This window comes from Anomaloglossus baeobatrachus, chromosome 9 (genome assembly GCF_048569485.1).
Source record: "Anomaloglossus baeobatrachus isolate aAnoBae1 chromosome 9, aAnoBae1.hap1, whole genome shotgun sequence".
NCBI classification, from domain to species: Eukaryota; Metazoa; Chordata; class Amphibia; order Anura; family Aromobatidae; genus Anomaloglossus; species Anomaloglossus baeobatrachus.
In genome coordinates, this window is record NC_134361.1 from 94,277,410 (window position 1) to 94,297,597 (window position 20,188).

Genomic DNA, 20,188 nt, shown 5'->3' on the forward strand with positions numbered 1-20,188 from the left:
AATAGTTATAGGTCCTTAACATGAACTTGTAGTGGATGAAGTTTTCTGGTGTGCGGGTTTTCCTCCATAGGCGTTCGGCGCTCCTGGAGCATCGCTGGAGAAATCGAGTTTGTGATGTGAGCCAGGGCTGTTTTACTCTGTGTTTGGTCTTTCTGAGGGTGAGGGGCGCTACTTGGTCTAGCGTAGTCCTGAGTGTGTCATTGTAGTGCTTTACAGCCAGATCAGGACAGGAAAGTGAGGATATAGGGGACAGTGATGTGTGTAAAGAGTCTGAAAGTGTCTGAGAATCGATGGCCTGTAGGTTTCTGAATGTGTGATTGGTGGGGGTGTGCTGAGGCGGACGAGGGTTTGTGAGCTTGAAGGAGAGGATGTTGTGGTCAGAGAGGGGAAGAGGTGAGTTGTCAAAGTCAGAGATTGAGCAGAGGCGGATAAAGACCAGGTCAAGGGTGTTACCATCTTCATGTGTCTCAGAGGATGAGAGCTGTGAGAGGCCAAGGGAGGTGGTGAGAGATAGAAGCTGGGATGCAGAAGGGGAGGAGGGGCTGTTCATGGGGATGTTAAAGTCTCCTAGGATCAGGGTTGGTAACTCTGAGGACATGAAGTGTGACAGCCAGGCTGAAAAGTGGTCAAGGAACTGGATGGGTGAGCCTGGTGGACGGTATATGACAGCTACTCTGAGGGAGAGGGGATGGAAGAGCCTGATGGTGTGGATCTCAAAGGATGGGAATGAGAGTGATGGAGCTGGGGGGATGACCTGGAAAGTGCACTGTGGGGACAGTAGTAAGCCTACTCCACCACCATGTCTGTTTCCAGGTCTTGGTGAATGGGAAAAGTGTAAACCACCATGAGAGATCACCTACGAAGCAACGTCCTGAGACTCCTATGCAGTCTCCAGATGGGGACATTGCTATAGACATTTTCTCCTCCTCTCCTATAGTATGTGCTATCCGGACGCTCTCTTGAAATCAGAGTTACAGACAATAATGTTCCAGGTACTGATGCCTGATACCGCACAGGCTCCGTATTCTGTAGGGGAGCAATGAGTCTTTTACTAACACTTATTATCATGTAATCCAGCACGATCCCCTCTGGTGATAGTTATAAGCAGCCTACATGGCTTCTGGCTCCTTCCCTCTCTGTGCACATCCCGGGTCACTGTAAACTGAGGATCACAGGCCACGCCCACCATGACATCACGGCTGGGCACACTGCAGAGCTGCTGGCTGAGCTGATCAGATAGGAAATGTCTGTACCTTGTGCTTTGTACAGCTGTAGCATTAAGTAAGGAGCAGGAGGTCACATCACCACCAGACGCCCATGAGCCAAGCAGAATTTGAAGAGCAAGTACATTTTGTATTTTGAAGCAATTTCAGCAGAAAGCAACTGTGTGCGTCAGTCAGGCCCCTGCCCCTGACCGCACTGGTGACGGGGGATGATGTCGATATACGTCATGGAGGACAATGTAATGTGCTCATGACCGATCGTTATTTAGCACTATGGGGTGCCGTGATGTTGATGTGATAATTCCCCAATGAGCTGATGAATGGGCGTTTTGCTTGTTCTTTGCATTGGCAGAACGTTTAGCCAGACCGATTAGCAGGATTGAGCCATTAAATTAAACTGCCTTTAAAATGCAGCCGTGTTATCACAATAGTTAAGGGTAGCTTCACACAGCCACATTTTCGGTGCAAGCACTGCCTGTTGAAAAGATTGGACAGAGCAATGTTAATCAATGAGCAGTGCAGAAGAGCAAACTTGTTTTTGAATCTGCGTGTGTTTAAAAAAAATAAATACAAAAAATCATAAATTTGCTTCTCCCATATAAGACTCACCCACTGTATAAAATGTTTTTTTTTTTTTTTTAACCCCTTCACGACCATGGACGGATCTATCCGTCATGGAGTGTGTCCCGTTAAGCCCCGCCCCCTGCCGCGGGCAGGCGGCAGCGATCGGCGCACATATCAGCTGTTTTCAACAGCTGACGTGTGCCTGCATGTTACGAGTGGAATCGCATTCCACCCGTGACATTAACCCCTTACATCTTGCTGCCAAAGTCTGGCAGCGAGATGTATATACGCGCGGTGAAGATTTTCACTTACCGCCGACCCCACCGGAAGTCACGTGAGTGATCACGTGACGTTTGGTGGTTGCCATGGTAGCACAGGGTCATGTGATGACGCCTGCAGCTATGACGTTTCACTTTCGTTTTCACCGGGCCCGGAGGCCAGGGAAGCAGGAAGTGACTGTATCTGCTGTTTACAGCTGTATAGCTGTGATTGCTGATCGCTATAGCCCCTTAGGGGGACTAGTAAAATAAAAAAAGTTTAAAAAAAAAAGTTTTTTTAAAATTAAAAAAACAAAAAAATCTAAGTTCAAATCACCCCATGGAAAATTAAAGAGTTAAAAAATAAATAAATATACACATATTTGGTATCGCCGCATTCAGAAATGCCTGATCTATCAAAATATAAAATCAATTAATCTGATTGGTAAACGGCGTAATGGCAAAAAAATTCCAAACGCCAAAATTATCTTTTTTGGTCGCCGCAAGTTTTACGCAAAATGCAATAACAGGCGATCAAAACGTAGCATCTGCACAAAAATGGTACCATTAGAAATGTCAGCTCGAGACATAAAAACATAAGATGTCACTGAGCCATAGATCCCAAAAAATGAGAACTCTACGGATTTCGAAAAATGGCGCAAAATGTACGCCACTTTTATTGGACAAGCTTGTGAATTTTTTGAACCCTTTAGTTACAAGTAAACCTATACATGTTTGGTGTCTACAAACTCGCACCGACCTCAGGCATCACACCCACACATCGGTTTTACCATATAGTGAACACCGTGAATAAAACATCCCAAAAACTATTGTGCCATCACACTTTTTTTGCAGTTTTTCCACACTTGGAATTTTTTTGCTGTTTTCCAGTACACCATATGGTAATATGGTAATGGAAACTTATGGTTTCATTTAAAAGTACAACTCGTCCCTCAAAAAACAAGCCCTCATATGGCAAGATTGACGGAAAAATAAAAAAGTTATGGCTCTCGGGAAGAAGGGGAGCAACAAACAAAAACGCAAAAACAAAGTGCCCCGAGGCTGAAGGGGTTAACAGATGCTTTTTAATTCCTTAATATAGGAAACTGTAAAGGGCCTTCTTAATTATTAAAGGGAACCACGAGCAGTTCTGGGTGCATATTGCTAATCCCTGTCTAACCATCCCTGTATCTAGTAGAATAGTTAACGTTTCTAAAGATCTCTATTTTTAAAGATCATTTATGATATGATAATGAGCGCAGGAACTAGTTGCAAGGGCATTATGTCCCTCGTCTAGTCCGCCCTCTTAACATGTTATTACGCCCACAGGAGCTTGCTAACATGCTATTCAATGCCCACTGCCCAGCATCATCAGCGGTGACGAGCGTACCTTTGTCCCTTGTCGCTGCTTCAAAACGGCCGGGTTTAGTTTCAGTGCATATGATCAGAAGTCTCAACACTTCTGTTCATGCGCAATATGAAGCCGGGTGTATGTGTCCAGGCTTCAGAGAGGAGGTCTAGTGCGCATGACTGGAAGTGCCGGGACTTCTGATCATGTGCACTGACCCTAAACCTGGCATGTTAGCACGCCCTGTGGGCGGACTAGTCCCTGTGCTTATTAGCATATCATAAAGGATCTTTAGAATTACTTTTTCTAAAGATCTCTTTATGCTAGTGTATAAGGGACGGTTAGGCAGGAAATAGCAATATGCACCCAGAACTGCTCGTGGTCCTGGGTGAATGGGGACCTGACAGGTTCATTTTAACTACTAATGTGTTTAAAAAAAAACAAAAAACTGCACTGTTGACAAGTGACAAGAAAATCATTTAAGTTTTCTGGATAAAACTCTGACAATTCTTTTTATTCTCTTGTAACTTTGGCCTAATGTTGATAGACTAGACCATCTAAAGAGGCGTCTGATTACGTTTAGAACGCTTTATAATTGGCTTACTGTGTTGGGCTATGTTCACATAGTGCTTGGCCCTACATACAGTGGTCCTGTCGGGGGGCTTATGTCCCAACCCCTGCAAAGTGAGATGACTGTGCTGAGGATGCCACTGACTATTATGATGCAGACTGTGTCAGTGTGGTCTGTCATATTGGATTCCGCCTTATACACCTATTGGAGGTGGGCAGTGAGATGTAGTAGATTACGTCCTCCTGCCAGCCTCAACCAGACACATACAGCCGAAAATGCTGTGCGACCTAGCACGCTGACTGCCACTTCCATCCTTTTCATCAGAGATTGGACGGAGTATCATTAGTTTTTTTATTGACGAGATTATAAAAAAGTCTGTCCACCTTTTCATCTGTCCGTGAAAAACAGATTGCACACAGATTTATATTTTTTTCTCACTGACTCATAGAATGTCATTGCCGCGTTTGATCCTACACTCGGAGCAATATTAGTCAGGTCTCCACAATTTTGCACAGACCACTCTGCCCACAAAAAGTCCCGACCTGGTGGAAAGCCCTATATACTGTTATAGGTACAAGTACTGTCCATGCAAAACATGGATAGCGGTCATACATGAAAAACTAGTGTGAGTGAGCCCTTAGTTGTGCCAGAAACTTGCTCCAAAATGTGTTTACAGACGAAATTAAAAAAAAAAATAAACAGCCCTGTGTCCTGAAAGAAAACCCATTATAAAAATGACTCCGGTCTGTCCCTCTGCTCCCTGGCCGGCCTCGGTCTGCAGCCAGAGTCTGAATCCTCCTGCCCAGGGATCTAACACTGGGTCCCTTTTTAAAATGTTGACCTCTCCTCCGGTGCCGGCACCGCTCCAGCAATGTCCTTTCCTCCGGTGCCGGCACCGCTCCAGCAATGTCCTTTCCTCCGGTGCCGGCACCGCTCCAGCAATGTCCTTTCCTCCGGTGCCGGCACCGCTCCAGCAATGTCCTCTCCTCCGGTGCCGGCACCGCTCCAGCAATGTCCTCTCCTCCGGTGCCGGCACCGCTCCAGCAATGTCCTCTCCTCCGGTGCCAGCAAGCACTGTGGAAAAAGAAGCGCAATAGGGTCTTACCCGAGAAATATTGGGGTGATAAGGGTAAAATACACTCACCAAATAGAGTTGTGAAAGTCACAACTACTATGCATGCATAGAATCCAGGCCAACGGCAGCAGCACCCAGGATGGCTGATAACAGAGAGTAATGAAGTAGGGCTTTAAAAGCCGCGCCAGTGACCACTTATGACCGATAGTAAGATCAATGTTACTTTTTATTTCATATTCAGGTCAACGCGTTTCTGGAGTCTCTGCTCCCTTCCTCAGGACATACAGGAAAAAGTACATCAAATCTCTCTTGAGATTTGATGTACTTTTTCCTGTATGTCCTGAGGAAGGGAGCAGAGACTCCAGAAACGCGTTGACCTGAATATGAAATAAAAAGTAACATTGATCTTACTATCGGTCATAAGTGGTCACTGGCGCGGCTTTTAAAGCCCTACTTTATTACTCTCTGTTACTCTCCTCCGGTGCCGGCACCGCTCCAGCAATGTCCTCTCCTTTGGTGCCGGCACCGCTCCAGCAATGTCCTCTCCTTTGGTGCCGGCACCGCTCCAGCAATGTCCTTTCAGGGACCCCAGCTTTCGCGTGTTTTTACACCATGTGTGCGCTGCAGACAGATAGCGGCGGCTGTTGATTGGCTGCAGCAATTCCACTTCTTAGACAAAAGTTGGGTGTCTGATGGAATTGGGAGCGAATATGCCAATCAACAGCCTCTGTTGGGCTGCACCTATCATGTGTGTTAACTGGAAGCTATAGGTTACCATGGCTGTTGACAACCTCTAAAAAGTGGTTACACCAACCACATGCACAAAATCTCTAGTGTCTGGTCATTTACAACCAAAACACTCTGGTTGTTAAGGGGTTAAGCAAACAGATGCAATTTTTCCGATATGCTTTGTATCAATTCCATACAACATTCAGGATCTCTATTGGCTCTTGCACAGTAGGCCCCAGGGAGGAATCTGTCCTGGTCATGGGATGGACTGCCTGCAGTTAGTGTGCGTCTGACCCGTCTTGTCGTGAACCCTGCACCTGTAATCATCAATGACCAGCACGGATTCTTATGTATACAGTGATGGCTGCCTTTGCATTGTCACACAGCATAATGGATGTCAGATAATCAGGGGAATGCGGCTCTGGCAGTGGAATAGAGCTGTAGTGCCAGAAGTATCATCATTATAGAGAGATCTTCAGCCTCATTGCCACATCAGTTCAGATGCTGATTTCTCAGTAATAGAGGAATGGGCTGGACATGTAAGGCCGGGGCCACACGGGGACTAATGCGATCCTCGCATGACACTCTGCTCACACTGGCAGCACAGCAGGAGCCAAGAGTCATGTGAGTGTCACTGACTGAGGTCCAATCATGCGATCGGACCTCAGCTGCGGGGGGCGGTCCGGCTCTGCGGAGGGGCGGGAGGGATTTATCTCCCTCTCTTCCGTAGCCAGCTATTGCCATTCTCACCCTGCACTCTCAGTACACCGCGAGTGCAGTGCGATCTTTCTCTCGCCCCATAGACTTGAATGGGTATGAGATAAACTAGAATCGCATTACACTCGCACCATGCTGCAATTGTTTTCTCGGTCCGATTAGGGCCACACATAGGCTCATATTGGTCCGAGTGGAATGGATGTTTTATCGCAGTCCACTCGCTCCGATTTTCATGCCGTGTGTCATAGGTCTATAGGTATTGCTGGAATTGTCTTTGAAAGAGTCACACATGCACATTAGAAATTTGGGGTGATAAATTTGGCGCATACTTGCACTGAAGTCTGTTTCCGCTGTATATTATTACACTGGATCAGTAACTCTGCCTGATTTAGTGTTTATCCCTTTTTCTTTTTCGCTCCTAATTGGGAGACCCAGACAATTGGGTGTATAGCTATTGCCTCCGGAGGCCACACAAAGTATTACACTTAAAAGTGTAAGGCCCCTCCCCTTCTGGCTATACACCCCCAGTGGGATCACTGGCTCACCAGTTTTGTGCTTTGTGCGAAGGAGGCAACACATCCACGCATAGCTCCACTGTTTAGTCAGCAGCAGCTGCTGACTATGTCGGATGGAAGAAAAGAGGGCCCATACAGGGCTCCCAGCATGCTCCCTTCTCACCCCACTTCATGTCGGAGGTGTTTGTTAAGGTTGAGGTACCCATTGCGGGTACGGAGGCTGGAGCCCACATGCTGCTTCCTTCCCCATCCCTTTTTACAGGGCTCTGGGTGAAGTGGGATTCTATCGGTCTCCAGGCACTGAGACCGTGCTCCATCCACAGCCCCTGGTATCTGCTGGACATGGAGCGGAGTATCTTCAGGGACATGGCCCTGCTACATGGAGGTACTCTGTGTCCCTGTGGGGACCGCGCAGACACACGGCAGCACTGCTGGGTGTGTTAGTGCGCCAGGGACAGCGGCGCTGTCCGCACTAGTGCCATCGCACACCACAGCGTTGCTGGGTGTGTTAGTGTATTGGGTGACTACCGCGCTAACCGCCGCTGCCGTTTTTATTTAAGGCGCCGCTGGGATTTGTGGTGCGCCGGGGACTTCCGCGCCGGCCAGCACTGATATGCCGGCCGCGCTTATTAACTCGAGTCCCCGGCTTCTGGGCCTAGTCTCCCTTCGTTACCGCCCACAGGCCTGACAGTCAGGGTAGGGGCGTGACGCTGCATAGCACAGCAGCGCTGAGAGCTGGAGTATGTTTTGCATACTCCACCCCTCTCACTGTGTGCACTGTGAAACCGGATTCCCGCACTTTCTCAGGCACGCCCACGGCTTCCTTCTCTACACAGGACGCCGGCAGCCATTAGTGTCAGTTTCTGTACGATACAGAGACAAGTGTGGAAGACCCTGGCATTCTGATAGTCACACAATCGCTGCAACAGGCGTTAAGCAGCACCTGTGGTGCTAACCCCACTAGTGCAGAAGTGCACTTATAGATATGCTTGTACTATATACATTGCACTGTTTGGTCGCACGTTGTATATACCCTCCTGGATTGTGCGGAGGAGTTATCAGCATATTCTCTGTGTAAAACAAAGGTGCAGAACCACATGTTTTTCTATGCAGCCGGTACAGCATGTACGGCTATACGGCCGGCAGGTTACATAGACCCCCATTGTATCCAACTCAGCCGGAGTCTCTGCTAATGGCCAGAGGATGAGGACGGTGTCTGCAGTATTTACTGACAGATTTTCTGAGACTATGGCTATGATACTAGAAGCCTAGCAGTCCGGACATGTCTCTCACAACATGGGCACTGTTGAATCATTGATCCATGGCCCCCCTCAGTGTGAACAACTAACAGCTCCGGGAATGTCACACGCATCCCAGAGTCACGGCTCTGCACAGACGTCAGTCCCAGACAGCCTAAGCGGGCTCACTATGAGCGGCCCTCGGTTTCATCAGGGTCCTAGCAGAAGGACTCTCTGTGTAATGAGGCGGAAGTAGCGGCTCAGGATTCTGATCCTGAGACCGCTCTCAATCTGGATACACCTAATGGTGACGCCATAGTGAATAATCTTATAGCGTCCATCAATAGAATGTTGGTTATTTCTCAACCAGCTCCTCCAGTGGAGGAGTCAGCTTCACGTATTTTTCTGGACCACTCTGCCTTCAGAGAGGCAGTCCAGGAACACCACACTTATCCAGATATGCGCTTCTCCAAACGGCTTAGGATACACGTTATCCCTGCCCCCTGACGTGGTCAAGGACTGGACCCAGTGTCCCAAGCGGCATCCTCCAATCTCCAGGCTTGTAGCTAGATCCATAGTTGCAGTGGGAGATGGAGCTGCACTTAAAGATGCCACTGACAGACAGATGGATCTCTGGTCTAAATCCATCTATGAGGCTGTCGGCGCACCGTTGGCTCCAGCATTCTCACCCTTGGGGCACTCCAAGCTATTTCAGCTTGTCTTACACAGATTGACACGGTTACACGTACATCTGTGCCGCAGGTGGCATCCTTAACCTCTCAAATGTCTGCATTTGTTTCTTACGCGATTCAGGTTGCCCTAGACTCTGCGAACCGTGCGGCAGTAGCCTCCGCTACTCCGTGTTTTTAAGCAGAGCCTGGTCTGCTCGTTAAGTGAATGGAAGGCAGATTCTGCTTCCAAAAAAGGGTGCTTAACCAGTTGCCTTTTTCTGCTGACCGACTGTTTGGTGAGCGTTTGGATGTAACCATTAAACAGTCCAGGGGTAAGGATTCATCCTTTCCTCAGCCCGGACACAACAAACCCCAACAGAGCAGGAGGCAGTCGGGGTTTCGGTCTTTTCGAGGCTCGGGCAGGTCCCATTTTTCCTCGTCCAATGTGGACTCAAAAGGATCAGAGGAGCTCAGATTCTTGGCGGGCTCAGTCACGCCCAAAAAAGAGACAGTCTGAAAACCCGCTTCCAAGGCGGCTTCCTCATGACTTGCGGCCTCCTCTCTCCGCATCCTCGGTCGGTAGCAGGCTCTCCCGCCTTGGCGATATTTAGCTGCCATAGGTCAATGACCGGTGGGTGTGAGACATTCTGTCTCACGGGTACAGGATAGAGCTCACTTCTCGTCCTCCAACTCGATTCTTCAGAACTTCTCCACCTCCCGGCCGAGCCGCTGCTCTTCTGCAAACAGGGTGCACTCTATATGCAGAAAGAGTGATGACCCCCGTTCCTCTTCAGGAACAAGGTCACGGTTTTTACCCCAAATTATTTGCGGTGCCTATAAGAACGGGCCGTTCCGTCCCGTTCTGGATCTAAAACTGCTCAGCAAGCTCGTGGACACCAGGCGGTTCCGGATGGAATCCCTCCGCCATGTCATCGCCTCAATGTCCCAAGGAGATTTCCTAGCATCATTAGGCATCAAGGATGCTTATCCACACGTGCCGATTGATCCAGAGCACTAGCGTTTCTACGCTTCGTTATAGGAGACGAACACCCTCTGTTCGTAGCTCTACCTTCCGGCTAGCGACAGTCCCACTGGTCTTCGCCAAGGTCAGGGCAGCAGTAGTCACAGTCCTGCACTCTCAGGGTCACTCTGTGATCCCATATTTAGACGATCTACTTGTCAAGGCACTCTCTTAGGAAACATGCCGACACTGCCCGAACGTTGCGCTGGAGACTCTCTAGAGTTTTGGGTGGATCATCAACTTTTTAAAGTCAGATCCGACCCCGACCCTATCGCTAACATATCTAGGCATGGAGTTTCATACTCTCTCAGCGATAGTGAAGCTTCCGCTAGACAAACAGCATTCACTACGGGCTGCAATCTCTTCTTTAAGAACCAGTCGCACACATTAAGACGCCTCATGCACTTCCTACGTAAGATGGTAGCAATGGAGGCAGTTCTTTTCGCGCAGTTTCATCTGCGTCCACTACTATGTGACATTCTCCGCCAATGGGACGGGGAGTCGACCTCCCTCAACAGAGTCGTCTTTCTTTCTCAGGCGGCCAAGGAATCTCTACGGTGGTGGCTTCTTCCCACCTCATGGTCAAAAAGAAGGTCCTTCCTATCCCCATCCTGGGCGATGGTTACGACAGACGCGAGTCTATCAGGGTGGGGAGCAGTTTTTCTCCACCACAGCGCTCAGGGTACGTGGACTCAGCAAGAGTCCACCCTTCAGATCAATGTTCTTGAACACAGAGCAGTGTATCTTGCCCTACAAACCTTCCAACAGCAGCTGGAAAGCAAGCAAATCCGACTTCAGTCGGACAACTCCACAGCGGTGGCATACATCAACCACCAAGGAAGAACGCGCAACCGGCAAGCCTTCCAGGAAGTCCGGCAGGTTCTGATGTGGGTGGAAGACACGGCATCCACCATATCCACAGTTCACATCCCAGGCGTGGAAAACTAGGAAGCTGACTTCCTAAGTCGCCGGGGTGTGGCCGAAAGGGTATGGTCTCTTCACCCGGACGGGTTTCAGGAGATCTGGCGCCGCTGACAGAGGCCGGACGTCGATCTAATGGCGTCACGGCACAACAACAATGTGCCAGCTTCATGGCACGGTTTCACAATCATCGAGCTCTGGCGGCAGACGCCTTAGTTCAGCATTGGTCGCAGTTCCAGCTACCTTATGTGCCACCTCTGGCATTGTTGCCCAAAGTGCTGCATTAGATCAGGACCGACTGCGGCCGCGCCATCCTCGTCGCTACAGATTGGCCGAGGATGTTGTGGTTCCCGGTTCTGTGGTGCCTCACGGTAGGCTAACCGGGGGCACTACCAGACCAATCAGACTGGCTGTCTCAAGGGCCATTCTTCCATTTGAATTCTACGGCCCTCAACCTGATGGTGTGGCTTTGAGTCCTGGAACCTAGTGTCGTCAGGATTACCTCAGGACGTGGTTGCCACCATGAGACAGGCTAGCATACCAACGTCCGCCAAGATTGACCACAGGACGTGGAAGATATTCTTATCTCGGTGCTCGGCGCAGGGTGTTTCTCCCTGGCCGGTTGCATCGTCTATGTTTCCTTCCTTCCTGCAATCTAGGTTGGAAAAAGGGGTCGCTCAGTTCCCTTTAGGGACAAGTCTCAGCGCTATCTGTATTTTTTCAGAAACGACTTCCTCAGGTACGCACGTTCCTACGGGGAGTTTGTCTTCTCAGCACTCCGTACAGGCGGCCGTTAGAGCCCTGGGATCTGAACAAGGTTCTAATTGCTCTCCAGATGCCGCCTTTCGAGCCTTTGAAAGAGGTCTCCCTTCCCGCTTTTCTCGGGAAGTGGCCTTCTAGTAACGGTCTCGTCTCTTAGGAGAGTTTCCGAGCTAGCAACGCTCTCATACAAATCTCCCTTCCTGGTCCTTCACCAGGACAGGGTAGTTCTGCGTCCGATTCCGGAATTTCTCCCTAAGGTGGTATCCCACTTTCATATCAATCAGGATATCACCTCACCTTCTTTGTGTCCTCGTCCAGTCCATCAATTTCAGAAGGATTTGCATCTGTTGGTTCTGGTGAGAGCACTCAGGTTCTACTTCCCGCATGGCGCTCCTGCGCCACCCGGATGCACTCTTTGTCCTTGTCGCTGGTCGGACGGCACCAGGCTACGGCTCAGCAGGTGTGTCAGGCACCTACCTGATTGAGTCTGCATACTTTTACCAAGCATTTTCAGGTGCATACCTACGCTTCGGCAGACGCCAGCCTAGGTAGATAAGTCCTTCAGGCGGCGATTGCCCACCTGTAGGAAAGGGCTGTTTGACGGCCCTATCACGAGGTATTCTTTTACCCACCCAGGGACTGCTTTTGGACGTCCCAATTGTCTGGGTCTCCCAATTAGGAGCGAAAAAGAAGAAGGGAATTTTGTTTACTTACCGTAAATTCCTTTTCTTCTAGCTCCAATTGGGAGACCCAGCACCCGCCCTGTTTTCTCGGGGTTTTTCTGTTTTTTCGGGTACACATGTTGTTCATGTGGTATGGTTCAGTTCTCCGATGTTTCCTCGGATTGAATTGGTCTTTAAACCAGTTATTGGCTTTCCTCCTTCTTGCTTTGGCACTAAAACTGGTGAGCCAATGATCCCACTGGGGGTGTATAGCCAGAAGGGGAGGGGCCTTACACTTTTAAGTGTAATACTTTGTGTGGCCTCCGGAGGCAATAGCTATACACCCAATTGTCTGGGTCTCCCAATTGGAGCTAGAAGAAAAGGAATTTACGGTAAGTAAACAAAATTCCCTTCTTTATACCCTTTAGGACTAAAGAAAAAAGTAAAACATTAAGTTTTAAAATATGTAATTTATATATGTGTATAAAAGCTCAAATCACCCCCTTTTTCCTCATGGAAACAATTATGTTCCCCCATAAATCTGTCACCTTTGTAAGCTACCATTATCTGCTATCTTATTGTGGGAAATTCATTGTTGAGTGTTCTTCTCTGTTAAATTGTCCGTCTGAATTCCTCATATCTCTATGCAGAAAAACCAAAATTGCCTGAAAACTACACTGATGAAACCTGGCAGAAGCTGAAAGAAGCCGTAGATGCCATTGAAAATAGCACTTCAATAAAGTACAACTTAGAAGAATTATACCAGGTGAGTGACTCGTACGGTTTATGGTGTTTCTTGTATCCTACCGTCTCGAGTTATTGCCATTCCGGCATCTTCCATTTACATACCCGTCACCTGCCCTAGGCGTTCAGTGTAACATTTGCAATCCTTGAGCTTGGCTTGTAGTGCAGCCGCTGAGACCTGCATAGATCGGTGGAATGGGGCAGTTTTCTCCCCATTAGCATGGAGTGGCAGTGCTCATGCGCGACCTGCGCTCCCCTCATTCCCTACTGGGCTTCCAGCAATGCACTCGGGTTTTTCCTAGCAGCTTCATGGGTAGAGTTGAGCGAGTATCTAACTATTCGTACTCGCTTTACTCATACCGAGTACTGTCTTATTCATTCCCAATAGCGTGTGCAATGCAAGTCAATGGGGAAAAATTAACGAGTTTTTAATGAAAAAGTAACGAGTAACCAGAATCCCGCACTATTTGCTACTTGCCTGAATAGTACGGCATTCGGGTTACTCGTTACTTTGTAAGTTTTCTTTTTTGACTTGCATTGCACACGCTATTCGGAATGAATACGCGAGTATTAGGCCATGTGCCCAAGGGGAAAGTGTTTTGCGGATATATCTGCAGGACATTCCGCAGGAGCTCCCTGAAATCCGCAGCACAACTTTCTGAGTTGTGGTGCGTTTTTGGTGCAGAAGTCCTGCGGATCGGCTGTGGGCATTCTGCATTGAGGTTACAGTATCCTGCCTTGGACACTGCCTCCTCAATGCAGAAGAAGTGCTGGAGTGAACGGTGAGTTCATACTTACATGTATCACACAGCAACTTGATTTCCGGCCGGGTCCTGCAGAAGATGGGCGGGGCATGGACGAGCTCCGGCTGTCACATGACTGGCGCTCGGGCGGTCGCATGACCACAGCTTGTCTAGGCCCGACCCACCTCTTGCAGCCCGTTCCTAGCTCCGTCTCACTCTTCTACACTGAAGGAAGAGTCTCCGGAGTCTTCAATCAAGGCAGGTAAGTATAGAGATCGTGTGGAGCAATCCGCAGGAATAATTGACATGCAGTTCTTTGCGGCTGCGGGAAATCCGCAGCATTTCCTGCAGGTGCAAAACCCGCAGCATTTCCTGCAGGTGCAAAACCCGCAGCATTTCCTGCAGGTGCAAAACCCGCAGCATTTCCTGCAGGTGCAAAACCCGCAGCTTTTCCTGCAGGTGCAAAATCCGCAGCTTTTCCTGCAGGTGCAAAATCCGCAGCATTTCCTGCAGGTGCAAAATCCGCAGCTTTTCCTGCAGGTGCAAAATCCGCAGCTTTTCCTGCAGGTGCAAAATCCGCAGCTTTTCCTGCAGGTGCAAAATCCGCAGCTTTTCCTGCAGGTGCAAAATCCGCAGCTTTTCCTGCAGGTGCAAAATCCGCAGCTTTTCCTGCAGGTGCAAAATCCGCAGCTTTTCCTGCAGGTGCAAAATCCGCAGCATTTCCTGCAGGTGCAAATCCCGCAGCATTTCCTGCAGGTGCAAAACCCGCAGCATTGAAACAGCACTCCCCACATCCCATAGGATAGCTTGGGGAGTGCCTGTGTATTTCCGTAAACCTGCGGATTTGTCTGGAAAATCCGCATGAATTTTGTCCCGTGGGCACAGGGCTTTAGACAGTACTCGTTATGAGTATAGCATATACCACATTGTGGTCACATTTAACAAAAAAAAGTGCTGAACTTTAGTGTCTTCACTTTTGTTTTGCCACGCTATATTTATCGATTGTTGCACTTTTATAAGATTGTTTTTTGTTTACACATTCAATTGTATAAAGTATTCCAAAATCTATTAATTCAAATCAACTTTAAAATGAATGTTCTTGGGAAAACCGCACTTCTCATTGTTGGATAAATATCTTTTGGATATGGGATAACTTCCTGATCACTGGGAGTCTGACGGCCGGCTCCCACCAATCTTGAGAAAAGGGCTGTGAAGTGCCACATTTTAATAGAGTGGAGGTTGCGCTGAATCCATCCTCTATGGGACTGCTGCAGATACCATAGAGATGGAGTTGAGCAGTGGTGCACATGCTCTGACCAGACGGGGCACTTTAGAGTCTCATGCTCTATCAATGGGTGGGGTCCCAGCGATCTGGAGGTTATCTGCTATCTAGAAAATTATTGATCGCTTCATAATTTGCTACAAACTCTTTAAGGTTGCAACTTATATAGAAATGCATTAATACATTTGTTGTACCTGAGTCCAAAAGGGGAAAATGTACGGAGTCTTAGGCTATGTGTCCACGGTAGAATGTACCTGCGGATTTTTCTGCATGAAAATCCGCGACTTTCGCGGCAAATCCGCACCTTTTTTTTGCCGCGGATTTTGATGCGGATATTTTTTTTTTTTTTTTTCCCCATTCTATACTTAAAATCCGCACCAAAATCCGCAACAATAATTGACATGCTGCAGATTTTTCCGGATCAAAATCCGCGGCAAATCCGCCGCGGAAAAATCCGCAGCATGGACACAGCATTTCCAAAATGCCATTGAAATGGCTTGGAAGTGCCGCTGCTGCAGATTTTCGGAAAATCCGCGGCAAAATCCGTAGCGTGGGCACATAGCCTTAAGTGGCATAATAAATGTTAGTGTGTTATCTAAGCTTCAAAGGATCACATTTAAATTAATGGTAATAATAAATCATTGATTAATTGGTGTAAAATACTAAATGAAAAAAAACAAAAAAACTTCTAAATTTTTTATTTTTTTTTGTATACAAAGTTATACTAGGCTAAAATGTAGAAGTGGTGTAAGACTGCGTCATTTGTCATGGGTTGGTCATTTGGGGTAATGTTAACTTTTCAGACCTAAGGAACAGATGTTTATGTTCTGATACATAAAGCCAAAAACTCAAGAGGGTGTACCCAGGTTTTTCTCATGACTACATAGACCATGGTTGAGCTGGCTGATATCACATTGTTTAAAGGGAACCTGTGTCACCAGGTTTTTCCCTTATAAGCTGCGGCCCCCACCCTCAGCAGGGCAGATCAGAGTGCGCATGCACAGGAGATCAATGGAGGCCTCCCTGTGAATGACGCAGCACGCGCCATGCACACAGTTCTGGGCACGAGGACGGCAATCACAAGAAGAGAAGAGGCGCCGGACTGAGAGGAGCGACCCCAATCAGACAACAGCCTGGGCTCTTATATACAGTATTCTAGCACGCTGTATATAAAAACTCACCGGTGCCGCAGCACATGGGAGAGAAAAACCTGGTGACAGGTTCCATTTTAACCCCTTTACGACCGCCGATACGCCTTTTAACGGCGGTAAATAAGGGTACTTTTTCCGATCCGCCGCTTTTTAACGGCGGTCGGAAAAAAGGGTCTAGCGCCCCCCAGAGTCAGAAAATTTCCGGGGTCTCAGCTGCCGGGGGTAGCTGAGACCCTGGAGATCATGATTCGGGCCGGTTTTTCCGGTCCCCGCTCACCTGATGACCGGTATACACCGTATACCGATCATCAAGTTATAGTAAATGACCGCGCCGGTAAAAAATGATTTATCTCCCATCTGGCATGATCAAACATGCCAGATGGGAGATAAATCTTTTTCCCGGTTCCCTCCGGTCCCCCGGTGTCCCCAAAGTGCCCCCCCCGACCCCCAACCCCCTCCCGAAAATCCAAGATGGCCGCGCGCACCGGCGATCACAGCAGCGCGCCGGCCGCATTTACACTGTTCCTATGGTTTCTGTCGTATGTGCCATAACACATACGACAGAAACCTGCTCCCCAGGCCCTGCCGGGTCCCCCCCTACCCCCTCCCTGGTGTCCCCCGGTGTCCCCCGGTGTCATACATACCTGTCGCAGCTCTGATACCCCGCGGCCCCCTCCTCCGGCTCCTTCTCTGCAGACTCCGGTCACATGTGCCGAGCAGCTGACAGCTTCCTGTGTTCAGGACGCTGGCTGCTCGCACTCTGCAGCTGTGACCCAGGGAGGGTGGGTGCAGATTCTTTGCACCCACTCTCCTCAAATGGAGGGTCTGCCCTCCTAGAAAATGGGGAACGTGTCCCCCATATTCTAGAAGGTCCAGAGGCGACGTGGGACATCCAAATGGATTATTGTGGATTTTTTTTTTTTCTTTTCAATAAATTGGTCAATCAGGGAATGTTTTGGGGAGTGTTTTTTCAAATAAATTTTTTTTTGTTGTCAATTTTTTTTTTTTATTACTGTCAATTAGTTATGTCGGGTATCTGATAGACGCCGTGACGTAACTAATTGCTGGGCTTGATGCCAGGTGACATTACACACCTGGTATCAACCCCATTCATTACCCCGTTAGCCAACGCACCAGGGCGCGGGATGAGCTGGGGCGAAGCGCCAGAATTGGCGCATCTAATGGATGCGCCACTTCTGGGGCGGCTGCGGCCTGCTATTTTTAGGCTGGGAAGAGTCCAATAACCGTGGCTCTTCCCATCCTGAGAATACCAGACCCCAGCTGTCAGCTTCACCTTGGCTGGTGATCTAATTTGGGGGGACCCCACGTTTTGTTTTTTTTTTTTAATTATTTATTTATAAATAATTAAAAAAAAAAAACAGCTTGGGGAGCCCTCCAAATTGATCACCAGACAAGATGAAGCTGTCAGCTGTGGTTTGCAGGCTACAGCTGTCTGCTTTACCCTAGCTGGCTATCAAAAATAGGGGGGACCCCACGTCATTTATTTTAATTCTTTTTTTTTTTTTTTTTGGGCTAAATACAAGGCTAGGCATCCTTTAGTGTCACATGAAAGGCACTAAAGGGCGCCAGCTTAGAATATGCAGGGGGGTGGGACGTTATATATGTTTGACATCTATCCATTCATCCATTGTAGCATTTTACGCTGTGTGCCCACAATCAGGGTTTGCAACGTTTTGGGCGCAGAGTGTTTTCCCTGAGTCCATAACGCTGCGTTGTGCAGTAGAAGCACAGTGGCAGGATTTTTAGAAATCCCGTGCCCACTGTGTTTCTTTTCTCCGCAGCATAAATCGACCTGTGGCGCAGCTTCCCGAGCCTCAGGATGTCAATTTATGCTGCGGAGATGAGTGTTCTTTGCAGGTAGAATAGAACTAAAGTCCACAGCAGCCTGAACCCAAATCGTGGGCATGGGCAGCTGCGTTCTCCCGTGGACAACACTCACATTTCTGCAGGAAGGCTGACACTGGGTACTAGACGCCGTGTCGCTGGATCATGGCCACATAGCCTAAAGGCTACTTTACACGCTGCGATATCGGTCCCGATATCGCTAGCGTGGGTACCCGCCCCCATCTGTTGTGCGACACGGGCAATCGCTGCCCGTGCCGCACAACATCGCGCAGATGCGTCACACATACTTACCTGCCCGGCGACGTCGCTGTGACCGGCAAACCGCCTCCTTTCTAAGGGGGCGGTCCGTGTGGCGTCACAGTGACGTCACTGAGCGGCCGCCCAATAGAAGCGGAGGGGCGGAGATGAGTGGCCGGAACATCCCGCCCACCTCCTTCCTTCCTCATAGCGGCCGGGAGGCAGGTAAGGGGAGCTTCCTCGTTCCTGCGGCGTCACACATAGCGATGTGTGCTGCCGCAGGAGCGACGAACTACATCGTTACTGCTGCAGTAACGATAATCGAGAATGGACCCCCATGTCACCGATGAGCGATTTTGCACGTTTTTGCAACGATGCAAAATCGCTCATCGGTGTCACACGCAGCAACATCGCTAATGCGGCCGGATGTGCGTCACCAATTCCGTGACCCTAACGACTCCGCATTAGCGATGTCGCAGCGTGTAAAGCCCCCTTAACAGTGAGAAATTTTTTGCTACAGCAACAGTTTTGTGAAGTACCTGTGGATTCAAAATGTTTACTATACTCCTGAATAAAATCCTTGAGGGGTCCAGTTTCCAAAATGAGGTCACTTGTGGGGGGTTTCTGATGTATAGGTGCCCAAGGGGCCCTGCTAATGTGACATGGTGCGCGCAATTTACTTCAACTTTTCCAAAATTCAAATGGTGCTCCTTCCATTCCAAGCCCTCCCATTTATCCAAACAAAGGTTTTTGGCCACATGTGTGGTATCCCTGCGCTCACAAGAAATTAGATAACAACCTGTGGGGTACACGTTTTGTTGTTGCCTCTTGAAAAAGTGAAAAATGTGTCGCTAAATCAACATTTTTGTGAAAAAAATGAAAATTTCAATATGGCAACCTAAGCTTATAAAATTCTGTGAAGTATTCGTGGATTCAAAATGCTCAATATACACCTAGATTAAAGCCTTGAGGGGTCTTATTTCCAGAATGGGGTCACTTGTGGGGGACCTCCACTGCTTAGGCACCTCAGGGGTTCTCCTAATGCAACATGGCGTCCGCTATTGATTCCAGCCAATTTTGCAGTCAAATTGCACTCCTTCTCTTCTGAGCCCTGTAGTGTGCCCAAACAGTTGATTTCCACCACATACAAGATATCAACAAACTCAGGAGAAATTGCGCAATAAATTTCATGGTGATTTTTTTCCTGTTACCCTTGTGAAAAAAAAGCTACCTGGTTGAAGTAACAATTTTGTGGTAAAATTTTATTTTTTTATTTTCATGGCTCAACGTTATAAACTTCTGTAAAGCACCTGGGGGTTCAGGGTACTCACCAAACATCAAGATAAATTCCTTGAGGGGCCTAGTTTCCAATATGGGGTCACTTGTGGTGTTTTTTTGCTGTTTACGTACCTTAGGGGTCCTCCAAATGCGACATGGTGCCCGCAATCTTTTTCAGCCAAATTTCCTTTCCAAAATTCAAATATTGCTCCTTCCGTTCCAAGCCCTCCCATTTCTCCAAACAAAGGTTTCAGACCACAAGTGAGGTATCACCGCGCTCATAAAAAAGTGGGTAACAAACATTGGGGTCACATTTTTGGAATTACCTCTTGAAAAAGTGAAAAAATTGATGCTAAAGCAACATTTTTGAGAAAAAAATGAAAATTTTCAATGTGACAACGTAACGTTATCAAAATCTGTGAAGTACCTGTGGATCCAAAATGCTCACTATACCCCTAGATAGAAGCCTTGAGGGGTCTAGTTTCCAAAATGGTGTCACTTGTAAGGGGTTTCTGCTGTTTAGGTACCTTGGCGGACATGTAAATGCAACATGGTGCCCGCAATCTATTTCAGCCAAATTTGCTTTCCAAAATTCAAATATTGCTCCTTCTGT

The 20,188-nt window shown here is 48.3% G+C and overlaps 1 protein-coding gene across 2 annotated transcripts in view; it reads left to right on the forward strand.

The window, feature by feature from the left end:
* CUL4B (cullin 4B) overlaps positions 1-20,188 on the forward strand; it is a 181,458-nt gene that overhangs the window by 7,484 nt on the left and 153,786 nt on the right. For both annotated transcript variants that reach the window (XM_075323898.1, XM_075323897.1), the window contains one exon: positions 12,925-13,040. In XM_075323898.1, coding sequence (XP_075180013.1) covers positions 12,925-13,040 — 116 coding nt within the window. The remainder of the gene's footprint in view (positions 1-12,924; positions 13,041-20,188) is intronic.